The sequence below is a fragment of the Hyla sarda genome, chromosome 8 (genome assembly GCF_029499605.1).
Source record: "Hyla sarda isolate aHylSar1 chromosome 8, aHylSar1.hap1, whole genome shotgun sequence".
NCBI classification, from domain to species: domain Eukaryota; kingdom Metazoa; phylum Chordata; class Amphibia; order Anura; family Hylidae; genus Hyla; species Hyla sarda.
In genome coordinates, this window is record NC_079196.1 from 19,379,794 (window position 1) to 19,407,164 (window position 27,371).

Sequence of the window (27,371 nt, forward strand, 5' to 3'; positions counted from 1 at the left end):
CTATGAAGATTTATTTATCTTACGTGTATAAAAGAGACCATGTAAACATAGAAACAGATTAAAGGAGTACTCTGGTGCAAAGTATTCCTGCTCCTTCCTGCCCGGGCTGCAAAAAAAGTGAAACTGAACCTTCTCTCACCTCCCTGGTTTCCCGCAGAGCACCACTACAGCTGATCGGTCCTCCGGTCCATCCTCTTCATACTTTAGTGTGAACGAAGCGTCACACGGCGCTCAGCCTATCGCCGTCACCGCGATGTTCTGCCTCGGCCGGCGATAGGCTGAGCGCCATGTGACGCTTCGTTCACACGGAAGTATGAAGAGGATGGACCGGAGGACCGATCAGCTGTAGTCGCGCTCCGCGGGAACCCAGGAAGGTGAGAGATGGTTTATTTTCATTTTTTTTTTTTTTGCAGCCCGGGCAGGAATACTCTGCACCAGAGTGCTCCTTTAATGGAATCTGAAAGGACTCCGGGTTATTTTCGATAATGGGGGGGGGGGGGGGGTAATTGAATGTAGAATGACGAGATGTGCGCGACTGGTGACAGGAGACACTTTCTCACAGCGAGTAGGACAGTTTCCATTTCAACCCTCAATTTAATCAAAGCCCTTTACAGAAGAGATGAGACACGTAACATCTTACACAGCACAATGACAACATGCTCCAGAGGACAGAGACGGATCACTGGCCTGAGATTAGCAGCCTCTGGGGGGAAACAGGACTTGAGGACTTAGCACAGTCTGGCGGTAGCCAGCAGTTAAATAAGGCGAGAAGACGTCGTCTACGTACCGCCACTTGGAATGAACCTTCAGTTCACACTTACATGTTTAAAAAAAAAAAGACATTCAAAAAAGACAGCTGGAAATAAAACCGTAAGTCTTAAAAAGTAACAGGATGTTCATTATTAAGAGACACCGCAGTCACATGATCAGACCACCGCCCTCACACGGCCATTTGGAGCTGTCCCACAGTGCGGCACTGGTGTACGGTGGTCTGAATGAAGCAGCACTTGAGTGAAGTCATTTCCTATGGCATCATATCCTGGTGGTGGCTTGTCCATCTACTAAGGGGTGCAGCGCCTCAAGTTGGGCGAGTATGGTGGAGATGTATGGCCTTTCCATATGATTTACAACCATCATGGAGGACAGTAGCGACTCCAAACCCTGGGAATACCTGAGAAAAAAAAAATAGAGAAATATGCAGAATGAGTATCTTCTTATAAAGTTATTTGGGGTACATACAGTATAATGTAATATATATATATATATACATATATATATATACACACATACACACACACACATACATACACACACACACACATATATATATATATACATACTATATTATATCAACCCATGGAGGTCTGGATATGGAGTCAAACTCAAAATCACAGTGGAAAACCCCACTACAGGCTGATCCAACTTTATGTAATGTCCTTAAAACAAGTCACAATAAGGCTCAGTATTGTGTGGCCTCCATGTGCCCGTATGAAATCCCTACAACACCGGGGCATGCTCCTGATGAGGTGGAGGATGGTCTCCTGAGGGATGTCCTCCCAGACCTGGCCAACTCCTGCCACTTGAGGTCTAGCATTGTCTTGCATCAGGAGGAACCCAGGGCCAACCGCACCAGCATATGGTCTCACAAGGGGTCTGAGGATCTCATCTCAGTACCTAATGGTAGACAGGCTACCTCTGGCAAGCACATGGAGGGCTGTGCGGTCCTCCAAAGAATTGCCACCCCACGCCATTACTGACCCACCGCCATACCAGTCATGCTGGAGGATGTTGAAGGCAGCAGAACGTTCTCCACGGTGTCTCCAGACTGTCATGTCTGTCACATGTGCTCAGTGTGAACCTGCTTTCATCTGTGAAGAGCACAGGGCACCAGTGGCGAATTTGCCAATCTTTGCGTTCTCTGACAAATGCCAAACGTCCTGCATGGAGTTGGGCTGCAAGCACAATCCTCACCTGTGGACGTCGGGCCCTCGTACCACCCTCATGGAGTCTGTTTCTGACCGTTTCTGACACATGCACATTTGTGGCCTGCTGGAGGTTATTTTGCAGGGCTCTGGCAGTGCTCCTCCTCCTCGCACAAATGTGGAGGTAGCGGTCCTGCTGCTGGGCTGTTGCCCTCCTACAGCCTCCTCCACTTCTCCTGATGTACTGGCCTGTCTCCTGGTAGCGCCTCCATGCTCTGGACACTACGCTAACAGACACAGCAAACCTTCTTGCCACAGCTTGCATTGATGTGCCATCCTGGATGAGCTGCACTACCTGAGCCACTTGTGTGGGTTGTAGACTCCGTCTCATGCTGCCACTAGAGTGAAAGCACCGCCAGTATTCAAAAGTAGGGATCGGACAATATAGGTTTTTTAGGGCTGATACTGATAATCGGTGGAGGTTAGGGCCCATAGCCGATAACTTATACTGGAATATCGGTATAAGTTATCGGCTATTTATCCCCCCCGCGACACTGCTGCAGATCATTGATTTAAAGCGGGTGCTTTAAATCAATGAACTGCAGTGGCTTTTGCGGTGCCATAGACCGCCGCCACCCGCTTCTCTCCCCCTGCCTGTCCGCACCGCTCCCCCCACTGCCGCACCGCTCCGCTCCAAGCCCCCTACCGCACCGTGTCGCACCCCCCACCACACCGCCATGGCCCCATTGCCTCCCCCCTCCCCGGTTTTATAATTACCTGTTCCCGGGGTCCACTCTACATCTGGCTCCGGTGGCGTCCTCCTGAGCTGTCACTGTGCGCACTGACGGTGACGTCACGTCGCGTCACTCGTCATTGCGCACAGCGTAACGCAGGACGCAGCAGGAGCCAGAAGTAGCGTGGACCTCGGGCCCCGGGAACAGGTAATTATAAAACCGGGGATGGGGGAGGCAATGGGGCCGGGGCGGTGCGGCGGGTCGGGGGGGTACGTTCGTGGTGCGGTGGTGACAGAGCTGGGCATTATCGGCTTATCGGCAAGGTAATTGCCGATACCGATAATGCCCAAAATCGTGATTATCGGCCAAACCGATAATCGGTCGATCCCCATTCAAAAGTGACCAAAACATCAGCCAGGAACCGAGAAGTGGTCTGTGGTCACCACCTGCCAAACCACTCCTTTATTGGGGGGTGTCTTGTTAAATGCCTATAATTTCCACCTGTTGTCTGTTCCATGTGAAATTGACTGTCAATCAGTGTTCTTCCTGAGTGGACAGTGGGATCTCACCCCAGTGTCAGTGACTTGTTGTTACATTGTGTTGTTTAAGTGTTCACTTTATGTTTTTGAGCAGTGAGATATTATATATATATATGTGTGTGTGTGTGTGTGTGTGTGTGTGTGTGTGTGGCAAAGGTTACCAGGGCGTAGGGGTATTCTGACCTAGAACACTTTAAGCATGCAGATGTTTAGCTTCATAGAATTACACTGAGAGAGCTGCGGATTAGGTGCTTGAAAATGGACCAAATTTAGTCGCTATTTACAAAAAGCCCATAAAATTCAATGGTCCCGGCATGGATTCAATATTCTGCAGATATACAGACATACATACCCTGACCCCAGACAGACAATATGCAGCATATCACCACTATATTACCTATTATTATTCGGTATGGAGATACTGTTCTGGACCGCAAGAGCCACACTGTCTCCCTTCTGGAAAATCATGTCATAGGGGCCCTCGCCGAACATCATGGAGTACAGCACACAGCCAAGAGACTAGGAGAAAGAACACCACAGGATTACTATGGCATAAAACATTCCCTAAATCAGTGTTTCCCAACTAGGGAGCCTCCAGCTGTTGCAAAACTGCGATTCTGAGTTGTAGTTTTGCATTAGCTGGAGGGAACCACTGTCCTTATCAGATTCCCCTAGTATCAATATGTCCCCACACTATCAGCGGTGCCCCACATGCTCTTTGCATTTTAGACATTTTTAGCAATTTCTCCTATTTATAAAACATGGTTGGACCATTGATTGAATAAAACATTCTCTGCCTTTTGTCTCAACCCCATCGCTCCTGTTCACTCCTCTTGTTTGAATTCATGTAATTTTGTAGTGTCTTTTGTACCTTTAAAATTGTATCGTGCTGCGGTAACTGCTTGTGCTATATTATTATTGTTCATAATAAAATGAATATTATAATTATTTTATTATTATTTTGAAAATGTTTATTTTGATAATAATTTTCATTATTATTATTTTCATCATCATCATCATTATTATTATTAATCATAATCACATTTTGGCCTTAAGGACTCAGACAATAAAATTTTTACGTTTTTGTTTTTTCCTCCTCGCCTTCTAAAAATCATAACTCTTTTATATTTTCATCCACAGACTAGTATGAGGGCTTGTTTTTTGCGCAACCAGTTGTCCTTTGTAATGACATCACTCATATCATAAAATGTATGGCACAACCAAAAAACACTTTTTGTGGGGAAATTAAAAAGAAAAACGCAATTTTGCTCCTTTTGGAAGGTTTCGTTTTCACGCCGTACAATTTATGGTAAAAATGACGTGTGTTCTTTATTTTGAGGGTCAATACGATTAAAATGATACCCATTATTATATACTTTTATATTATTGTTGTGCTTTTTTAACAAAATTAGTACGTTTATAATCCCTTTATTTTGATGACCTCTAACTTTTTCATTTTTCCGTATAAGCGGCGGTATGGGGGCTCATTTTTTGCGCCATGATTTGTACTTTTTTTTGATACCACATTTGCATATAAAAAAACTTAATACATTTTTTATAATTTTTTTTATAAAATGTATTTTAAAAAGTAGCAATTTTGGACTTTCTTTTTTTTCGTTCACGCCGTTCACCGTATGGGATCATTAACATTTTATTTTAATAGTTCGGACATTTACGCACACGGCGATACCAAATATGTCTATAAAATTTATTTTTTACGCTTTTTGGGGGTAAAATAGGAAAAAACGGAAGTTTTACTTTTTTATTGGGGGAGGGGGATTTTTCACTTTTTTTTTACTTTTACATTTTTTTTTTTTTTTACACTTGATTGCTAATACTGATCTGTTCTATGTATAGGACATAGAACAGATCAGTATTATCGGTCATCTTCTGCTCTGGTTTGCTCGATCTCAGACCAGAGCAGGAGACGCCGGGAGCCGGACAGAGGCAGGTGAGGGGACCTCCGTGCGGCATTCTGAATGATCGGAACCCCGCAGCAGCGCTTCGGGCGATCCGATCATTCATTGAAATCGCGTACTGCCGCAGATGCCGGGATCTGTATTGATCCTGGCATCTGAGGGGTTAATGGTGGACGCCCGCGAGATCGCGGGCGTTGGCCATTGCCGGCGGGTCCCCGGCTGCGATCAGCAGCCGGGATCAGCCACGCATGACACGGGCATCGCTCCGATGCCCGCAGTTATGCACAGGACGTAAATGTACCACCGCACCAGGACGTACATTTATGTCCTGCGTCCTTAAGGGGTTAATTTTAATATTATTATTATATGTATTGTTATTAAAAGGGGTACTCTGGTGCAAAACATGAGATAAGATGTTAGATTGCAGGGATCCCACCGCAGGGGACCCCCAGCGATCGTCAGTAGGCACCCTGGTCATCCGTGCACGGAGCAAACTCTGCTCCGTGCCAGATGACTGGCGACTACAGACGCCACGCCCCCTCCATTCAGGTCTATGGGAGGAAGGGTGACGGCTACGTACTAGCCGTCACGCCCCCTCCCATAGACATGTATGGGAGGGGGGCACGTGACGTCACGAACACACTTCCATGCTTTTCGACCGAGTACCCCTTTAATATTATATCTTTAAATGTGATCATCATCAACATCTATTATTATTACAATCTGTCCCATGTAACCCATAAGCATAGAAGACGCCTTCACACCCAGATATCGGTCCGCTCATCGATCACACAGTTACTGTCCACATTGAAGAGCTCCGGAGCCCGGTAGGAAATAGTGCAACGCTGCGCAGCCCAGTCCTAGGAGACAGAAGGGGGAAAAATACAGGTTACCTGCACAGTGCGTGATGTAATAAAAACCATCTCCCTCAATGTACCACAGTACAACATGAACCAGCTACCGTGATACACGCAGCCCGCAATATAAAAAGAAGGACATTAAATGCGGCGCTGGATGTCATTGAAGTGCACGGTGTCAGGATCAGTACAAGTAGAGGCAAAGCTTCTCAGCATCCCATACCTGCACGGCCATTGCCTGTCTGGTTCCGTTCACCTCTATACGAGCGTGATTCATTGAGCCTAGATCCATCAGCAGCGGCCTATCGTCATCCGCTAGTAACACGTTTGTGGGTTTCAAGTCTCTAGAAAATAAAGAAATTATAGTTATAAAGTGTTATTCAAGGTTCTTCCTATCATTGGAGGTTTCTCCTGGGATCACTGTTGCCCCCTGCTAAGTAAAATACAGTGTAAGACAGTGTTTTTACCAGCCACGGTGCCTCCAGCTGTTGCTAAACTACAACCCCCAGCATGCCCGGACAGCCAACGGCTGTCCGGGCATGCTGGGAGTTGTAGATTTGCAACATCTGGAGGCATCCTGGTTGGAAAGAGGAGATTTTTGTGCTCACCGTAAAATCTCTTTCTCGTAGCCTTCATTGGGGGATACCTATACTTATGGGTATATGCTCTTGCCACTGGGAGGCGCTGACACTAGGAAAAAAAGTCGGCTCCTCCCTGGTAGGATATACCCGCCTACTAGAAGCGAGGTAATCAGTTTTGCCACAAAGTAGTAGGACAAACCAACAAAGAAATATGTCCGAAGGACCCTAGAAAAGAATCCTGGATAAAAAAGAAAAAAAAAAAAACAAGAACATGAAAAAAAAAGTATATGGACAAAAAAAAATAAAGAAATGAGTGGGTGCAGTGTCCCCCAATGAAGGCTACGAGAAACATTTTACGGTGAGTACAAAAATCTCCTTTTCTCGGTTGCTCTTCATTGGGGGACACCGATACTGATGGGATGTACCAAGGCAGTCCCCTAGGGTGGGAAGAACAACCACCAGAGAAAGGGAATCAGTCCCGAGACAGAATCCACTTGACCATAAGGCCTGCGGATGAGACCCCAGGCCAAAGAAAACAGAGGCCTAGAAACAGAACTCCCGGAAGATCTCCCATCCATGGAGATGGACTGGGACGCCAAAGGAAGGGACCGTCCTTCGCAGAGACTCTAAACCTACGGTCCTCATAGAGAGACCAGAAAAAGTTGACTAGGAAGCCAGAGGGGCCAGAACCATCCAGGCAGGAGGTAGGAATCAATGCTAAGGAATATAGAACCAGACAGAGGGCTAGCCCAGCTGGGAAACAAAAATGGAAAACGGCACAACAAAAGAAACCCATCCAGAGTCAACCGATAAAAGAGAACATGGCGGAAGAAGCCCGGGAGAGCAATGTATGCCCTAGCAGAAGGAGAGCACAGGAGGTGGAGGCCCGAAAGTCACCGGAAACAGAAGGAGCGGAACATCCAGAAAAGGGCCATCCCGGAACACCGGAGTGACAGACATGGGAGCTGGAGATTCCTGAGTCACCTGGAAGACTGACAAGGAAGACTAAATGGCCAAGAAATGAGCAGAATACCCTGAAAAGGAGTATCCCAGAACATCGGAGAGGCCAACATGGGAATTGGAGGTTCCCGAGTCTCCTGGAAGACTTACACCCGAAGGGTAAGGAAACCCAACATACGCGAAACGCTCCAGGTGACAAACAGGACTGCTACACATGCCAGAGACCGCAACCATCTCTAAGGCCCAAAGAACCAGGAGGACCGACCTAGAAAAGAAGGTACTCCACAGGATCCTAGGATAGTGTCCAAGACAAGGAGACCAACCGGTCCTGGGCCCCAGCAGTCCAAGCGGACCAGAGCACTCCGAAGCAACGACCTGTCAGGACGGGAACGGAGGGGGAACAAAAGCGAACCCTACTGGGACTCCCAGGCTCTGGGCACAGGAAGGTTACTCTAGAAGACTGTGGTGTTAGTGTAGAGCAACTGACACAGTCAAAAGGGAAGGAGGAACACACCCTACCAGGGAGATTGTGCCGAGGGGGAGGAGAGCAATGGCAAGACCCAAACGACAGACTGTGGCTAGACCAGCTGTCGCCAAGCCACACATGATAGCAGAAACCCCTCCGACAGAGAAAAGCGCCAAGGCTGCCTGAGTAGATAACCAAGAAACAGGAAGAGAGCCAGTGGGCAGTAAGGACACAGGCAGAGACAGCGAAAGGCTCTACTGAATGCTCTCAGCAAAAAACAAGGGCCCAGCCAGACATCCCACCTATAAAAATTGGGAAGAGAGCGATGGCTCCATCTCGGTAGTAGAAAGCGAAAAGCGAAATAGTCCCCTAGTGGAGGGGAAAACAAGGGGTGGTCAAGATGAAACTCAGGCACTGCACATGGCAAGCCCCCTGACCCCCGTGGAAGGTGGATTGTCAAAGTGCACCAGGCACTGAAGGAGCAGGGTCATGCCGCCCTGCGGCAATGGACAAAGTACTGGGTGGACAGAGCTCCCAGGAACTCCGCAAGAACCTATCGAGGAGCCAATGTGTCCCCAGAGAGATTGGAATCCTGGAAACTGGAGCTGGGCAAAGATGCAAAGATGTGACTACAAATGCAAGGAAGAAGCGCACACACACACAGCAACCAACAGCGTTGAGAAGAACACCCCATTGGGGTGAAACGCTGGACCAGATGGGTGTCAACGGAGCCAGTCTGGTCGTGTGTAAGACGAGCAGGCGCCTGAGCCACCATGCACAGGAATCCAGGAAGATACCCAAAGCTATACTGTCTGTGACGCCCCACCAGGCCCCATGCCATAACAGAGGTGCTCAACAGCCGCAGACCTGTGGAAACAAGATTACAGGAAGGTCCGAGGCACACCCCCACCGACAGAAGGGAAGGTGGGCTCTACGCGTGCCAACACAGACATGGATACCTCACGATAGTAGTGAGGAAGCAAGACTGCAGACACAAAAGGAATCGCAGACATCCAAAGTCCGGCAGTATGAAAGATAGGCTCAGCACCCAATGGTGTGGCACAACCATGCCCCTAGCAGACCAACGTGGCACTCTTAGAAAGGGGAACAGAGAGTGCTGCCATTGCCGTGAAAAGCCATGGAACCTGTAGGAAACGCCCACATCCCATCTCCTAATGGTGCCACACGCCAGGACTGCTGTCGCAGATGCAAGCGATGAAGGATGTCTGATTATTAAACAGGTTCAATGAACCCACAGAGACACACTTTGTGGAACTTCAGATGGAAAGTGAGTGACCGGGATGCTGTCACAGGAGCGGCAGGGGGGGAGGTGACCTGGTGGATTAGAAACCATGCAGACAGTGTCTGGCTATATGGCATAGGGGCCATGGCCACACCGGGTCCCGCATTCAGAACCACACATTGAAAGTGGGTTACCAGCCTTCAGCCGTGAGAGCGGCAGGCATGCAGAGAGGGACCTGGTAAAGCAGGGAACCCTGTGACCCAGTATATGGTGCGTTGTATAAGGCCCATGGAGCAACATGGGGTGACTCACTCAGAACTACACCTCGGCAGTGGGATACCTGAACTACCGTCCATGGAGTGGAAAGTGTATGGTAGTTGAATGCACAGGATCACTCCTTCGAACCCTCCCACAGAAAGTGGGGTACTGGAGTGCGGACGATCCGATGGGCATCCTGATGGTGCCGGAAACCATGCAGACGAACGTCTGGCTGACTGGCATCATCACTGAGCACTTTGCAGGAACCCTCGTCCAGAGTCCACCCACACAGAAAGGTTCGGGAAAACACAGCCAAGCACGTGGCAGCCCAGTGTATAGAATCCCCGTCACCCTTGGAGATCAGGGGAGGCAGAGGAGCCCTGGATTGCTTCCCCGTCACCCTGAAAAGGGGTCGGGAGGACATGTCAGGTCACTTCTTCGGACACCGCGCTTTAGCAGTGGGACCGTAAATCCTGAAGGGCGACCTAGAGGTGTATGAGATCATTAAGATCACAGTCTAGCTTACTGGCACAGGGTCCCCTTGTACCTATAGTAACACCCTTCTGGACTCCTCCCATTAGAAGAGGGGTACAGGAACTCCAGCCAAGCATGTGGCAGCCCCATGATGGGAGACCAGTGGCGGGAGAAACCGTCTGTTGAGGATTGTGGCGGGGAGGATTGCTGCAGGCATGGTGCTGCCGGTAGCATGACCGGAGCCACATGTAATGGTGACTGAAGAGCCGGCATAGGGAAAAGGGACCCCAGGATGGAGAAACCCTAGCGGAGTACAGAAGGGGAGGGGGAGGGGATGTTAGACATACTCACCAACAGACTCCATCTTCTTATACTCACGCTGGCAACTTTAACCAGCTTATGGCCACGCTGCATCATACCAGGCTAATATAGTGAGGTGAGCAGGAGCAGTGGGGGACCCGGACCCAGGGTACAACCTCCATGCGCTGGCCGTTGGTGATAAGGGGTTGACGGCCAATACTCTTATGTTTCGTGCCCCTTTGTCGCGTATGGGGGAACAGGTAGCGCCATGCTCCTGACCCCCCACCTGAAAAAGGGAAACAAAAAAGGAGATTTAAAAAAGGAGATTTAAAAAAGGAGAACTAAACATCACTTTCTAGAAAGTAATAAAAAAAGACCAGGTCTAGGGAGCATCCAGACCTGTGTCTGCCTCCTACTGATACTAGCGAAAACTGATTACCTCACTTCCAGTGGGCGGGTATATCCTGCCAGGGAGGAGCCGACTTTTTTTTCCTAGAGTCAGCGCCTCCTAGTGGCAAGAGCATATACCCATCAGTATAGGTGTCCCCCAATGAAAAGCAACCAAGAAACACTGCTAGGGCTGCAGGAAAAATAGGGGAAGGTAACAACAAAGTGAATCTTCGCTTCTTACAACAAACTATTTTTTTTTTTCAAATAAACTGGTTCCAGAAAGTTAAACAGATTTGTAATTTACTTCTATTTTTTTTAACCCTTTCAGTACTTATCAGTTGCTGTATGTTTCAGAGGAAGTTGTGTAGTTCTTTCCAGTGTGACCATAGTGCTCTCTGCTGACACCTCTGTCCATGTCAGGAACTGTCCATAGCAGGATAGGTTTGCTATTGGGATTTGCTCGTTCTCTGGACAGTTCCTGACACGGACAGAGGTGTCAGCAGAGAGCACTGTGGTCAGACTGGAAAGAACTACACAATTTACTCTGGATCATACAGCAGCTGATAAGTACTGGAAGGATTAAGATTTTTTTAATAGAAGTAATTTACAAATCTGTTTTACTTTCTGGCACCAGTTGATAAAAAATAAATAAATAATAATAATAAATAAATAAATAAATAAAAGTTTTCCACCAGAGTACCCCTTTAAAACAGTGTTATTTTTACATATAATACTTGTTCCTTTAAAGGGGTACTCCGCTGCTCAGTGTTTGGAACAAACTGTTCCGAACGCTGGAGACGGCGCCGGGAGCTCATGAAGTCATAGTCCCGCCCCCATATGTCATCACACCCCTACCCCCTCAATGCAAATCTATGGGAGGGGGCGTGACAGCCATCACGCCCCCTCCCATAGACATGCATTGAGGGGGCGGGGTGTGACAGCATGTTGGTGGTGGGTTATGACGTCAAGAGCTCCCGGCGTTGGCTCCAGTGTTCGGAACAGTTTGTTCCAAACACTGTGCAGCAGAGTACCCCTTTAAATAAAATTTTCAAAGTTCCTGACACAGAGCACCAAGTCCCCCGCACAAAGTTAACGTTATGAGGGTAAAATGTGGTCTACCCGCAAAATACTACACAGGAGCATCTTGTCAATGATCTCAAGGCAGCCGAGACCATGTGGAGGAGAGTTATTAAAACCTGTGCAGGGCAAAAGTGGTGCAGCTGCCCATAAAAACCAATCAGATCGCTGCTTCATTTTTAAAAGGCCTCTTAAAAAAAAAAAAAAAAAAAAAAAAAAAAAAATTATTAAATAAAAAAATAAAATAAAAAAAAAGCGATCTGATTGGTTGCTTTGGGCAGCGGCTTTCCGGACATTTTGGGAGTTGTAGTTTTGCAACAGCTGGAGGCACACTGTATGGAAAACACTGTTCTAACTGCTGAATTGACCCCATTTGGGTGGTAGAATACTTGATTAGCATACATAGAAAGACAAAAAGGTACCCGCACTCACCGCGAGGAAACAGCAGACCAACTTCTAGGGCATCTCGGACAGATCCGACTTCAGACTGACAGCAAAGTTTCGCGCAGATCGCGCTTCTTCCTGCCTCGTACGAGGCCGGAAGAAGCGCGATCTGCGCGAAACTTTGCCGGCAGTCGCCTCCACTCTGAGCGCCCTGCTGTCAGCCTGAAGTCGGATCTGTCCGAGATGCCCTAGAAGTCGGTCTGCTGTTTCCTTGCGGTGAGTGCGGGTACCTTTTTGTCTTTTTTATGTCTGCTATTGAGTGACTTCGGGTTTCTTGGTTCCCAGCACCTCCGGACCCACAGGCATCAGGACTCCGAGTTGTTACAGTGACAGATGGCTAGCCTCCACAGTACATGCTGACATAATTGGTCTTTCTCCACAGCAGCGCCCTCTAGCTTGTGTTCGTTAGTAATACTTTATTAGATTTAAAAGGGAATTTCAGGAAGCCGGCGATTCCATGTGCTGACCTGAACACCAGAAACGCAGTGCCGTGAGACCGGCGGAGCTCTGTGATAATGGCAAGGGCGGGGAAGCAAGGAAGGTAAGTATAGGTTTTCTTCTTCTTTCTACCTCCTGTCTCAGTATAATTCTATATAAAAATGACTCATCAAAATACTCCAACACCACAGAGAGAATATATATATATATATATATATATATATATATATATATATATATATATATATATATACATACAGACAATGTTCTACTTCTGAGTAGATTCGGCTCCGTCACCATCACACAAAGCCGAGTGTGGCTCACAAAGGACAAAAAGGTTGGAGACCTCTGGGCCTAAGGCTATTGTAGAGCGGCTAAATACAAGGAGTCATACGGGTGGTGACTACAAACTTAAAGGGGTACTCCTGTGGAAAACAATTATTTTCATATCAACTGGCTCCAGAAAGTTAAACAGATTTGTAAATGACTTCTATAAAAAAAAAAAAATAATATATTTATATATATATATATATATCTTCCAGGACCTACCAGCTGCTGTATGCTTCAGAGGAAGTTGTGTAGTTCTTTCCAGTCTGACCACAGTGCTCTCTGCTGCCACCTCTGTCCATGTCAGGAATTGTCCAGAGTAGGAGCAAATCCCCATATCAAACTTCTCCTGCTCTGGACAGTTCCTGACACGGACAGAGGTGTCAGCAGAGAGCACTGTGGTAAGACTGGAAAGAACTACACAACTTCCTGTGGAGAATACAGCAGCTGGTAAGTACTGGAAGGATTAAGATTTTTAAATAGAAGTAATTTACAAATTTGTATAACCAGTTGATTAAAAAAATAAAAAAATAAATAAAAATGTTTTCTACCCGAGTACCCCTTAAATAGTTGTTGCCTCAGTGACATGCACGCTCATTCTAGCTAAGCATGCATGTCATCCTAATAGGGAAAATTTAATAAACTACGGTCAGATATAACACATGCCCAACCCTTCTACACCTCCCCCACCCAAACATAATAAACACCTGATAAACAAAATTTTGCTTGACTATGAGAAATTGGTGGGTTTGGCTGATTTTACTGTTATGTGAATAGGCACCAATAGGTTAAAGGGGTACTCCGGTGGAAAACTTTTTTTTTCAAATCAACTGGTGCCAGAAAGTAAAACAGATTTGTAAATTACTTCTATTAAAAAATCTTAATCCTTCCAGTACTCATTAGCTGCTGAATACTACAGAGGAAATTATTTTCTTTTTGGAACACAGAGCTCTCTGCTGACATCATGAGCACAGTGCTCTCTGCTGATACATCTCTGTCCATTTTAGGAACTGACCAGAGCAGCATATGTTTGTATGGGGATTTTCTCCTACTCTGGACAGTTCTTAAAATGGACAGAGGTGTCAGCAGAGAGCACTGTGCTCGTGATGTCAGCAGAGAGCTCTGTGTTCCAAAAAGAAAATAATTTTCTCTGTAGTATTCAGCAGCTCATAAGTACTGGAAGGATTAAGATTTTTTAATAGAAGTGATTTACAAATCTGTTTAACTTTCTGCCACCAGTTGATTAAAAAAAAAATTAAAGGTTTTCCACTGGAGCATCCCTTTAATGGGGAAGCACATACAAGAGGTTGGGGGGAGGGGAGAGACTCGCTTTTTGGCAGCCCGGGTATTACAGGGGAGGAGAGCAGTCTGGATTACAGGAAGGGAACTATAGTCTGGTAACTATACAGGTCTAGGATGCACGGTTACTGTTACACTACGAGGGCGCACGTACCATAGAGACCAACCATGCGGCTGCTATGGGGCCCTTGGATAACGGTGGCCCCTTCCTGGTTGGTCCCATTTGCTACTAGTAATAAACTGTGCAGGACTGTCCTGTCCCCAGGGAACTGCACTGTCAGCAAATAAAGAGATGAGGATATTGATTTAAGGGTCATTGAAAACAAGGAGAAAGAAAATACAAAGCGTTCCTGTCCTGGGGCAGTATGGGATCAGTAAGCTCTAACTAGGGGAGGCAGAATGTTATCTTTTACAGGGGAATTCTGAAAAGCGTATCTGTCACCAGAAAAAATGTGTTTAGATTAGTGTTCCCCAACCAGAGAGCCTCCAGCTGTTGCAAAACTACAACTCCCAGCATTCCCGGACAGCCGGTGGCTGTCCGGGCATGCTGGGAGTTGTAGTTTTGCAACAGCTGGAGGCACCGTGTTGGGAACCCCCGTTTTAGACCCTTATCGATGACAAGAAGGTGTGGAGAGAGAAGCGGGCAGTCATGGCTTCACTACCCGCTCGCTGTGTTTATGAGACCAGAATGACCCCATAGGCTTACATAATGAGCCTGTCCAGGTCATGTGACACAGAGACAGGAGAGAAAGTGCTTAGCACGCACTTCTCTCCGCCCGTGATAAGTCGCAGTCTGAACGGATACTGAATGTTCATCACACACATATGCCACAGTTACACTGTAATATATTATCTATCTATCTATCTCCTATCTATCTATCTCATATCTCTCTCTCTCTCTCTCTCTCTAATATCTCTCATATCTATCTATCTATCTCATATCTATATATCTATCTATCTCATATCTATATATCTATCTATCTCATATCTATATATCTATCTATCCATCTCATATCTATCCATCTCATATCTATCCATCTCATATCTATCCATCTCATATCTATCCATCTCATATCTATCCATCTCATATCTATCCATCTCATATCTATCCATCTCATATCTATCCATCTCATATCTATCCATCTCATATCTATCCATCTCATATCTATCCATCTCATATCTATCCATCTCATATCTATCCATCTCATATCTATCCATCTCATATCTATCCATCTCATATCTATCCATCTCATATCTATCCATCTCATATCTATCCCATATCTATCTCATATCTATCTATCTATCTATCTAATATCTATCCATCTCATATCTATCCATCTCATATCTATCCATCTATCTATCTATCTCATATCTATCCATCTCATATCCATCTCATATCTATCTATCTCATATCTATCTATCTCATATCTATCTATTTATCGCATATCTCTCATATCCAGGGGTCAAGTCCTGGGGAAAAAAAAAAGTGTGGGAACTCACCCAAGATTTCCACTTAAAGGGGTACTAATATCTCTCATATCTATCCATCTATCTCATATCTATCTATCTATCTCATATCCATCCATCTATCTCATATCCATCCATCTATCTCATATCCATCCATCTATCTCATATCTATCCATCTATCTCATATCTATCTATCTCATATCTATCCATCTCATATCTATCTATCTCATATCTATCTATCTATCTATCTATCTCATATCTATCTATTTATCGCATATCTCTCATATCCAGGGGTCAAGTCCTGGGAAAAAAAAAAAGTGTGGGAACTCACCCAAGATTTCCACTTAAAGGGGTACTAGACATCTTTTACCCTATCCAAAGGATAGGGGGATAAGATGTCTGATCCCGGGGGTCCTGCCGCTGGGGACTCCCACGTTCTCCCTGCTGCACCCGATGTTCATTTAGAGCGTTGGGTGCAGCGCCGGAGGCTCGTGACGTCATGGCCCCTCAATGCATGTCTATGGGAGGGGGCGTGACGCCCCCTTCCATAGAATTGTATTGAGGGGGCATTACTGTGACATCACAAGCCTCTTCCCCGCATCACCAGTCATCCGGCACAGAGTGAAGCTCGCTCCGTGCACCGGATGTCTGGGGTGCCGTGGCCGAGATCGTGGGGGTCCCCAGCAGCAGGACTGCCGTGATCAGACATCTTATCCCCTATACTTTGCATAGGGGATAAGATGTCTAAGGGTGGAGTACCCCTTTAAGAACAGGTCCTGCCGATGTGAACTGTGTTCCTGCTTTGGAAAAAGTGCAGGAACTCCATTCCCGTGAGTTCCTGCAGGACTTGAGCCCTGCTCATATTTATCTATCTATCTATCTATCTATCTATCTATCTATATATCTCCATCTCAATCCCATATCCATCCATCTCGCTCATATCCATCTCTCTCTCTATATTATCTCTATCTATCTATGTCCCTGCAGCCGTCTGTCAACTTTCCAGTCTCATGTCCAAAATACCCCCTTACTTTTATGTTTTGTGCAGGGAATTTGGAGCTCTGTATCTTTTCTTATTTTGAGAGAGATATGTTAAAGGGGTTATCCAGCATGAAAAAAAGAAAGGTATCCCCCATTCACAGGATAGGGAATAAGTGTATGATTGCGGAAGGGGGTCCAACATCTGGGACCCCCATGTGGTCTTATGTACGGGGTCCGGCTCTCAATGAATAACTCGCCAGTCCCCACCTTTGGAAACACACTGGGGCTAAACAGGTATATGTCTTTACCTGTGAGCAAAGCCCTGGTCATGAATGGCTTTAAGTCCCAAACAAATCCCGTGTAGAATATACAGGATCTTCTCTTCCGACAGGAACGCGTTCTTGTCTCGTAAAGCTTCCACCTCGTTCCACAATGTTCCCCTCTAACAATAAATGAAAAAAAATAAATAAATGAAAAATAAATAAAATAAAAAATAATAAATAAAAAAAAGATACATATACGGTATATATATATATATATATATATATATATACACATATATACATATATACATATACACACACATACACACACACACACATATATATATTTGTAAAGTGAATGCACTGGCTGTTGAGTGTGAATGAAGAAACATGAACTTAATGTCAATACTAAATCTGTAAACTGTAAACCAGTGTTTCCCAACCAGTGTACCTCCAGCTGTTGCAAAACTACAACTCCCTTCGGCTGTCTGGGCATGCTGGGAGTTGTAGTTTTGCAACAGCTGGAGGCACCCTAGTTGGGAAACACTGGTGTAAACAATGCAATATTCTTGATACAACTAAACCTAGCGATGTACATTTATTGCAGACATACGGTCCCTGAAATGCTGGAGACAATGGATACAGGAACTTCACTGCAACATTTTCAGGGCAGTAGATGAACCTTTCGTTTTTAACCCTTGGCACTATCGGACTCCCCTATAAGGCACTGCTGCTACACCACCCTAAATGTGCGTAACCTGCAGTTATCTCTGATCCCTGGCTGGGATCAGAGATAACTCCAAACCCAGCAATTTAACCGCTTAGATGCCACGGTCAATAGCGTCTGCAGCATAAAAGTGATTACATTTGTCATGGTATTAGTGGGCCTCAAAAGAACCACAGGAATTACTTTCTTTCTACATCTATTAGACCCTACTGAAGAGATAAGATGATCCGGCACCATACACTGTAATACACAAGTACCCCAGTGTATTATAGGAGTAATCAAGCTTTGAAGAAAAAAAGTAAATAAAGAGATAAAACTTCCTCTTATGAAATAGGTTATGTAAAAAACTCAAAAATAAAAAGAGAGATATATATATATATATATATATATATATATATATATATATATATAGTTAACATGAACATAAAAAAAAAAAAAAAAACACAAATAAATACAAAAGTTTTCAGTACACAAGGCTAGGTTCACATTGCCATTGTACTTCGTTCCATTCTGGGTCCGTTTGACTCTCTCTTTGCGATGATTTCCACCAGGTCACCACCAAGTCCCGATGAACGCCATTGCCATAACCCCTTAACGACGCAAGACGTAAATGTACGTCCTGTTGACGTGGTACATTTACGTCATGAGCATAACCGCGGGCATCGGAGCAATGCCGGAATCATGCGCGGCAGGTCCCGGCTGTGCATCGCAGCCAGGGACCTGCCGGTAATGGCGGACACCCGTGATCCCGCGGATGTCCGCCATTAACCCCTCAGATGCTGTGATCAATACAGATCACGGCATCTGCAGTATCACGGTCACTTAACAGGATGATTGGATCGCCCGCAGCGCTGCCGCAGCAATCCGATCCTCCTGCACGGCAGACAGAGGTCCTCTCACCTGCCTCCGCTGCCTTCCGGGAGTCTTCTGCTCTGATCTGCCTTCCCGCAGACCAGAGCAGAAGATGACCGATAACCCTGAACAGGATTAGCAATCGAGTGATTGCTTTAAATAGTCCCCTATGGGGACTATTAAAGTGTAAAAATAAAAGTCAAAAAAGTCAAAAAGTCAAAAAAAGTTGAAAAACCCCCTCCCCTAATAAAAATGTAAATTGTCCCATTTTCTCTATTTTACCCCCAAAAAGTGTAAAAAAAATTATTTTATATACATATTTGGTATCGCCGCATGCGTAAATATTAGGGATCGACCGATTATCGGTATGGCCGATATTATCGGCCGATAATCACGATTTTGGGCATTATCGGTATCGGCAATTATCTTGCCGATAAGCCGATAATGCCCCGCCCCCCGCACCGCCCCGCCGCACCGCACCCCCGACCCACCGCACCGCGTCGCACCCCCCACCGTGATGCTAGGCGGTATACCGGTATGGATTTTTTCCCATACCGCTATACCGGTCGGGCCCCTCCCCCACCCTCCGAGTCAATAAAAAAAATTAAACTTACCCGTAATGGGGGTGGTCCAGGCCATCCTTCCTTCATGTAGTGTCCGGGGGCGTGCCGGGTGGAGGGTGGTCCGGTCCGGGCTGTCCTTCTCCCACGGTCTTCTTCTCCACTCCGGGCAGGCTCCGGCCTAGTACGCTGCATAGACGCCGCTACGCTGTGACGTCAGGTGCGTCGCTGCGCACGGGCGTCACTGCGCAGCGACGTCTATGCAGCATACTAGGCCGGAGCCTGCCCGGAGTGGAGAAGAAGACCGTGGGAGAAGGACAGCCCGGACCGGACCACCCTCCACCCGGAACGCCCCCGGACACTACATGAACGATGGATGGATGGCCCGGAGCACCCTGGCAGGTAGGGGGAGAGAAGCGGGTGGTGGCGGCGGCGGTGGTCTATGGCCCCGCAAAAGCCACTGCAGATCATTGATTTAAAGCGTCCGCTTTAAATCAATGATCTGCAGCGGTGTCGCAGGGGGTTAAACAGCCGATAACTTATACCGGAATATCGGTATAAGTTATCGGCTATCGGCCCTAACCTGCACCGATTATCGGTATCGGTATCGGCCCTATAAAAACGATATCGGTCGATCCCTAGTAAATATCCGAACTATTAAAATAAAATGTAAATGATCCCGTAAGGTAAACGGCGTGAACGTAAAAAAAAAAAATAAAAAAAAAGTCCAAAATAGCTGCTTTTTTATAAAATTTGATTCCCCCAAAAATTTATAAAAAAAATGTAATAAAAGTTTTGTATAAGCAAATATGGTATTAATAAAAAGTACAGATCACAGCGCAAAAAATGAGCCCTCATACCGCCGCTTATACGGAAAAATTAAAAAAAGTTATAGGTCTTCAAAATAGGAAGATTTTAAACGTACTAATTTGGTTAAAAAGTTTGCGATTTTTTTAAGCACAACAGTAATAGAAAAGTATGTAACCATGGGTATCATTTTAATCGTATTGACCAAGAGAATAAAGAACACATGTCATTTTTACCATAAATTGTACGGCGTGAAAACAAAACCTTCCAAAATTTGCAAAATTGCGGTTTTCTTAGTATTTTTTTGGTTGCGCCATACATTTTATGGTAAAGTGAGTGATGGCATTACAACGGACAACTGGTCGCGCAAAAAACAAGTCCTCATACTAGTCTGTGGATGAAAATATAGAAGAGTTATGATTTTTTGAAGGGGAGGAGGAAAAAACGAAAACGTAAAAATAAAATTGTCTGAGTCCTTAAGGTCCAAATGGGCTGAGTCCTTAAGGGGTTAAAGGGTTACTCCGCTGCTCAGCGTTTGGAACAAACTGTTCCGAACGCTGTAGCTCGTGACGTCATAGCCCCGCCCCTCGTGACGTCACGCCCTGCCCCCTCAATGCAAGTCTATGGGAGGGGGCGTGACGGCCGTCACGCCCCCTCCCATAGACTTGCATTGAGGGGGTGGGGTGTGACGTCATGAGGGGGCAGGGCTATGACGTCACACGCTCCCGTCAACGGTTCCAAACGTTGAGCAGAGGAGTAACCCTTTAAATAGAGTCCGTCAAAGATCCGGCAGTTTACCAGAGAAAAATAAATAAATAAGAAATAGAGCATGCACTATTTGTTTCTCCGCTAAACTCCTGTTTTGACAGCAATGTAAAAGAGGTCTAACATGTACCACAAAAATGGTACCATAAAAAAAAGAAAACAACACTATTTCTATTTCCCCCCCAAAAAATAAAAAAAAAATTATATATATCCTCATTAGAGATGAGCGAACTTACAGTAAATTCGATTCGTCACGAACTTCTCGGCTCGGCAGTTGATGACTTTTCCTGCATAAATTAGTTCAGCTTTCTGGTGCTCCGGTGGGCTGGAAAAGGTGGATACAGTCCTAGGAGACTCTTTCCTAGGACTGTATCCACCTTTTCCAGCCCACGGGAGCACCGGAAAGCTGAACTATTTTATGCAGGATAAGTCATCAACTGCCGAGCCGAGAAGTAAGTTCGCTCATCTCTAATCCTCATTAAGGGGTTAAAAATTCCGGACGCAGAGTCTGGTGTCCTGGATTTCGCCTGTTATACAGGTTCCACAATGTGGTCACATGATCACTTCCACTTCTTACAAGCGACTGTGAGAACTCACACGGTGCCGCCCCGCCCTGCATTCCTGCTGTGGGGAAAAATCGCAAACGCTACAGATTCCACAATAATACAGAGCGCCGCTGGTGCGTTCACCTGCACGAAGGGCAGCAGGAGCCAGGCCTCCCACTTGGGCCCCTTCTCCACCATGCAGTGCCCCTCCAGCCGCAGGATATTGGGGTGGTTGAACAGACGGTGCATCTCCACCTCGTGCTGAGCTTCTTTCCGATCTTCCCTGTCATGGCATAAAATACGCTTCAGGGCGTAGAAGCGCCCGTCGTGGACCCCTTCAACCAGATCGACATAGCTGAACCCCCTGAAAAATAAAACTGATACGTTACCAATACTGTACAAAACCTCGGAGATCCCTAAAGTAGACTTTTCTTTTTCTTTTTTTATCAACTGGTGGCAGAAAGTTAAAAAGATTTGTAAATTACTTCTATTAAAAAATCTTAATCCTTCCAGTACTTATCAGCTGCTGAATACTACAGGGGAAATTCTTTTCTTTTTGGAACACAGAGCTCTCTGCTGACATTACAAGCACAGTGCTCTCTGCTGACCTCTCTGTCCATTTTAGGAACTGTCCAGAGTAGGAGAAAATTCCCATAGCAAACCTATGCTGCTCTGGACAGTTCCTAAAATGGACAGCGATGTCAGCAGAGAGCACTGTGCTCGTGAGGTCAGCAGAGAGCACTGTGTTCCAAAAAGAAAATAATTTCTTATGTAGTATTCAGCAGCAAATAAGTACTGGAAGGATTAAGATTTTTTTAATAGAAGTAGTTTACAAATCTGTTTAACTTTCTGGCACCAGTTGATAAAAAATAAATAAATAAATAGATAAATAAAATGTATACGTTTTTTACCGGAGTACCCCTTTAAAGGGGTACTCCGCCCCCAGAAATCTTATCCCCAAACCAAAGGATACGGGATAAGATGTCTGATATCGGCTGCGGCACCATAGACATCCGGTGCACGGAGCGAACTTTCGTGCCATATGACTGGCGATGTGGGGCGGAGGCTCCTCCTGTTACGGCCACGCCCCCTCAATGCAAGTCTAAGGGAGGGGGCGTGGCTGCCGCCACGCCCCCTCCCATAGACTTGCATTGAGGGAGCGTGGCCGTGACGTCGTGAGCGGGGGCGGCTGTGATGGCCCCAGCATCCGGGACTGCACCAGACGCTCTAAATGAACGCGGGGTGCAGCAGGGAGATAAGATGTCTAAGGGTGGAGTACCCCTTTAAGCAGAAACATATTACTTAACTGTTTGTAGTACAACACTGCCCCCTAGTGATGCAACAACAAAAGGACATTTATTGGATAAACCTTGTACTGCAATAAACAGAGATATCTGTACTATGGATCCTACAGATGTCAGACACCAATACTGGGCAGTAATCACTGATATATGTCACATTCCATACAAGTCTATGGTTCAATGTGTCCAGTGCTGTAGTGAGAATACAATAGTTTGCTTCCAGTATTAGACTTGCATAGTTAAAGGAATTGTCCACTGATTCTTATAGAATCCCCTTACTGCACTAGTGGGAAACAATCCATCAATGCTTTGAAGCTACAGAGAATGTGAAATGCTGCACTCCAGGTATTGATTTACTTGTCCATATCATGCAAACTCCCCATCACTAGTCCTACAGCGCCATCTGTTTTATTCAAGCACAGCTGCATCCATGCGTTTGTTTTTTAAACTGTAACTGGGTCATGTGATCACGAGCCTGAACCACAGAAAATCACAGTGCTTAATGTGTCAGAGGAAGTGGTCAATATTGGGTCAGCTGACTTCCTAGGAACTACAGAATGACATCATCACCAATCAGATATCTCCTACCATCTCTAAGGGATCAGGATATATATATTAGTTATGCACCTCTCCTCCAGCTCTATCTGTATACTACTGCTGCTGCTATCTCTATGGTTATCAGTGTATATAGTAGTTATACACCTCTCCTTCAGCTCTATCTGTATACTGCTGCTGCTATCGCTATAGTTTTCAGTATATATAGTAGTTATACAGTGGTCCCTCAACATATGATATTAATTGGTTCCAGGAGAACCATCATATGTTGAAACCATCATATGTCGAGTACATATGTCTATGTAAAAATGGTAATTGGTTCTGGGGCCTCGGAACCATTGTATGTTGAATACAGATCTCTATGGGAAACTGCTAAATGGTTCTGGGATGACCATTGTATGTGGAGTGTATGGGGAGTGTTTAACAAACCAGGGTGCCTCCAGCTGTTGCACAACTACAACTCCCAGCATGCATGTACAGCCATTGACTGTCTGGGCATGCTGGGATTTATAGTTTTGCAACAGCTGGAGACACACTGATAGGGAAACATTGATGTATGGGGTGTATAGTGTGTATATGTATTGTATGGGATGTGTGACATCGCATACAGTACTGTACAGTTCTTTAAATACCTTCAGGGGGGACAGAATGTCCTCCATTACCATCCTGCCGACTACAGCTCTATAGGAAAGGAAGGGGAGGGCAGCCAGCAGCTCATTGGATGCCTGCAGCAAGATGCTGCAGGCTATTGGCTATGGCTGCACTGGGGGGCGGGGCTTACACGGAGCTCACAGTGGAAGCCTGTATGAGTTAGCAGGACAGCATGTGAGTAACAGGAGGCAGAACGGGGCACACGGGGCACATTATACAACTATCTGTCAGTTGCTGAAGTTGTCAGCGCTGTCAGATAGCTGTTTGTACGATGGACCCGACACACAGCAGCATAAATATATATGTAAATATATATGTCGATGCTGCCTTCAACATACGATGGGCTCTGAGAGGCCATCATATGTTGAAATGATCATATGTCGGGGCCATCATAAGTCAGGGGGTCACTGTATACCTCTCCTCCAGCTCTATCTGTATACTGCTGCTGCTATCTCTATGGTTATCAGTATATATATATATATATATATATATATATATATAGTAGATATACACCTCTTCTCCAGCTCTATCTGTATACTGCTGCTGCTATCGCTATAGTTATAAGTATATATAGTAGTTAAACACGTCTCCTCCAGCTCTATCTGTATACTGCTGCTATTTCTATAGGATCAGGATATATAGTAATTATACACCTCTGCTCCAGCTCTATCTGTATACTGCTGCTGCTATATCTATGTGAACAGCATATATAGTAGTTATATATCTCTCAAAAGGTTATGTTCACACATTACATTGTTGCAGCATTTTGTTGTTTTTTGCTGTGATTTTTCCAAAATTGCTTTTTTTACTGTAATTGGGCAAATCAGAGTTAAAGAAAAAAAAAAAACAGCACAATAAAAGTGTAAAGAAAATGCTGTAAGACTTCTTCAACTTGTAGTTCTCCAGCTGCTGCAGATTCCGGGACACTATTTAAAGGGGTACTCCGCTGCTCAGCATTTGGAACAGACTGTTCCAAATGCTGGAGCCGGCGGCGGGAGCTTGTGTAGTCATAGCCCCGCCCCCTCATGATGTCACGCCCCGCCCCCTCAATGCAAGTCTATGGGAGGGGGCCCCCATAGACTTGCATTGAGGGGGCGGGGCATGACATCATGAAGGGGAGGGGCTATAACTACACAAGCTGCCGGTGTGAGGTGGTTTTTTGCGCCCCCGTAGATCCATGCGTCCGCTCCTCCCCCAGCTCTCCGAACATTTCCGAAGCTAGAACTGGGGGAGAGCAGAGCAAGGGGAGGGAGGAGGTTCGGAGGTTCACGCCCCCTCCCTCATCTCCCTGAGCTCGGCTGGACGCAGATCTCTACGGCACGCCCCCTCCCTGAGGACATAGATCTCCACAGCAGGTCCCTCCCTCATCTCCCCTCCCTGAGGACATAAATCTCCACAGCAGGTCCCTCCCTCATCTCCCCTCCCTGAGGACATAGATCTCCACAGCAGGTCCCCTCCCTCATGTCCCCTCCCTGAGGACATAGATCTCCACAGCAGGTCCCCTCCCTCATCTCTCCTCCCTGAGGACATAGAGCAGTGCTCCCAATGAGCTCTGTGTAAAGGGGGACATACTGTACGGGCTAAAGGGGGACATACTGCACGGGCTAAAGGGGGACATACTGCACGGGCTATTTAGCCCGTGCAGTATGTCCCCCTTTAGCCCGTACAGTATGTCCCCCTTTAGCCCGTACAGTATGTCCCCCTTTAGCCCGTACAGTATGTCCCCCTTTACACATAGAGCTCATTGTGAGCACTGCTCTACGTCCTCAGGGAGGGGAGATGAGGGAGGGACCTCCCGTGGAGATCTATGTCCTCAGGGAGGGGACCTGCTGTGGAGATCTGCGTCCAGCCGAGCTCAGGGAGGGGAGATGAGGGAGGGGGCGTGAACCTCCTCCCTCCCCTTGCTCTGCTCTCCCCCAGTTCTAGCTTCGGAAATGTTCGGAGAGCTGGGGGAGGAGCGGACGCACGGATCTACGGGGGCGCAAAAAACCACCTCACACCGGCTCCAGCTTTCGGAACAGTTTGTTCCAAACGCTGAGCAGCAGAGTACCCCTTTAAGGCATTGGAGAAATGAAAATATACAGGTTCATGCAAAATATGCTGATGGACAATGGAGACTTACTTACCCCTCTCCCAGTTTTTGTGTGAAGAGGTAACGCTTGTTTTCGATGGTTAGGACCCCTCGAGAGCAGATACAGAGAGAAGACCCCATTGTGGCTCATACATGCTGCACATACTACAGAGGGAGAGAGATATAAGGGTTATAATATACAGAGAATCGGGAGTCAGACGACAACGCGGCCTCTATCAGGCTAATACACGACCATATACCGGTTATATTTTTATACATTTATGACCCCGAAATGGTTTCATTTTTTAAATCTGCCATCCAAGAGACTTAAAGGGGTATTCCAGGGAAAAACTATTTTTTTTATCAACTGGCTCCAGAAAGTTAAACAGATTTGTAAATTACTTCTATTAAAAAATCTTAATCCTTCCAATAATTCTTAATCCTTCCAATAATTATCAGCTGCTGAAGTTGAGTTGTTCTTTTCTGTCTTGCAACAGTGCTCTCTGCTGACATCTCTGCTTGTCTCGGGAACTGCACAGAGTAGAAGAGGTTTGCTATGGGGATTTGCTTCTAAACTGGGCGGTGTCAGAGAGCACTCAACTTCAACAACTCAACTTCAGCAGCTCATAAGTAATGAAAGGATTAAGATTTTTTAATAGAAGTAATTTACAAATCTGTTTAACTTTCTGGAGCCAGTTGATATGTATAAAAAAAAAAAGTACTTTTCTTGGCATCATTTTGCACAATATATTTTTTTGTGGTGGATGGGTAAAACATTTTTTTTATTATTCCACTGTGTGGAATAAAAATTCTAATTGTTCTTTAGGTTGAAATATATTTATTTAAAATCACTTTTGCGCAATAAAAGCCTTTTATTAAAAAAAAAAAAAACTAAAGTCATTTGTTTTTGTGTCATTGTATTCCAAAAAATTGTAACTTTGCATCCTCTTTGCAACCTAAATGGTGATCACTGGACCGGATAAACAAGTTTAGAAATTTGGGTCACTCCAGTTTCGGCAATAGCAATTAAGTGTAATTTCTTATTGTTATATATAAAAATAAATAAATAAAAAAATTTATATAGCTAACATTTTATAGATTTTTTTACTTATTTTTTATTTTTAAACCTACAAGGAAAAAAAGACAATGCACTTGCTCGGTCGCAGAAATAATACACTGGGATACTTCTGTGTATTACAACTTGTGCAGGGCCTCATATAAGGACAAACATGGAGGACTTGGGGACCTTCACATTACAACCCCCAGACTACCACTTAAAGGGGTACTCCGGTGGAAAACATTTTTTATTTTTATTTTTTTAAATCAACTGGTGCCAGAAAGTTAAACAGATTTGTAAATGACTTCTATTAAAAAATCTTTACCCTTCCAGTACTTTTTAGCAGCTGTATGCTACAGAGGAAATTATTTTCTTTTTGAATTTCTTTTTTGTCTTGTTCACAGTGCTCTCTGCTGACACCTCTGTACTTGTCAGGAACTGTCCAGAGCAGGAGAGGTTTGCTATGGGGATTTTCTCCTACTCTGGAAAGTTCCTGACATGGGCATCAGGTGTCAGCAGAGAGCACTGTGGACAAGACAAA

General features: G+C 45.6%; 1 protein-coding gene across 1 annotated transcript in view; it reads right to left on the reverse strand.

Moving 5' to 3' along the window:
• Positions 1-493: 493 nt before the first annotated feature.
• Positions 494-27,371, reverse strand: part of STK16 (serine/threonine kinase 16) — a 30,928-nt gene continuing 4,050 nt past the window's right edge. Inside the window, exons 2-8 of the mRNA XM_056535395.1 lie at positions 25,829-25,938; positions 21,340-21,559; positions 16,985-17,118; positions 6,195-6,315; positions 5,879-5,974; positions 3,593-3,714; positions 494-1,171 (exon numbers count right to left, since the gene is read on the reverse strand). Coding sequence (XP_056391370.1) covers positions 1,033-1,171; positions 3,593-3,714; positions 5,879-5,974; positions 6,195-6,315; positions 16,985-17,118; positions 21,340-21,559; positions 25,829-25,914 — 918 coding nt within the window. The 5' untranslated portion in view covers positions 25,915-25,938 and the 3' untranslated portion in view covers positions 494-1,032. The remainder of the gene's footprint in view (positions 1,172-3,592; positions 3,715-5,878; positions 5,975-6,194; positions 6,316-16,984; positions 17,119-21,339; positions 21,560-25,828; positions 25,939-27,371) is intronic.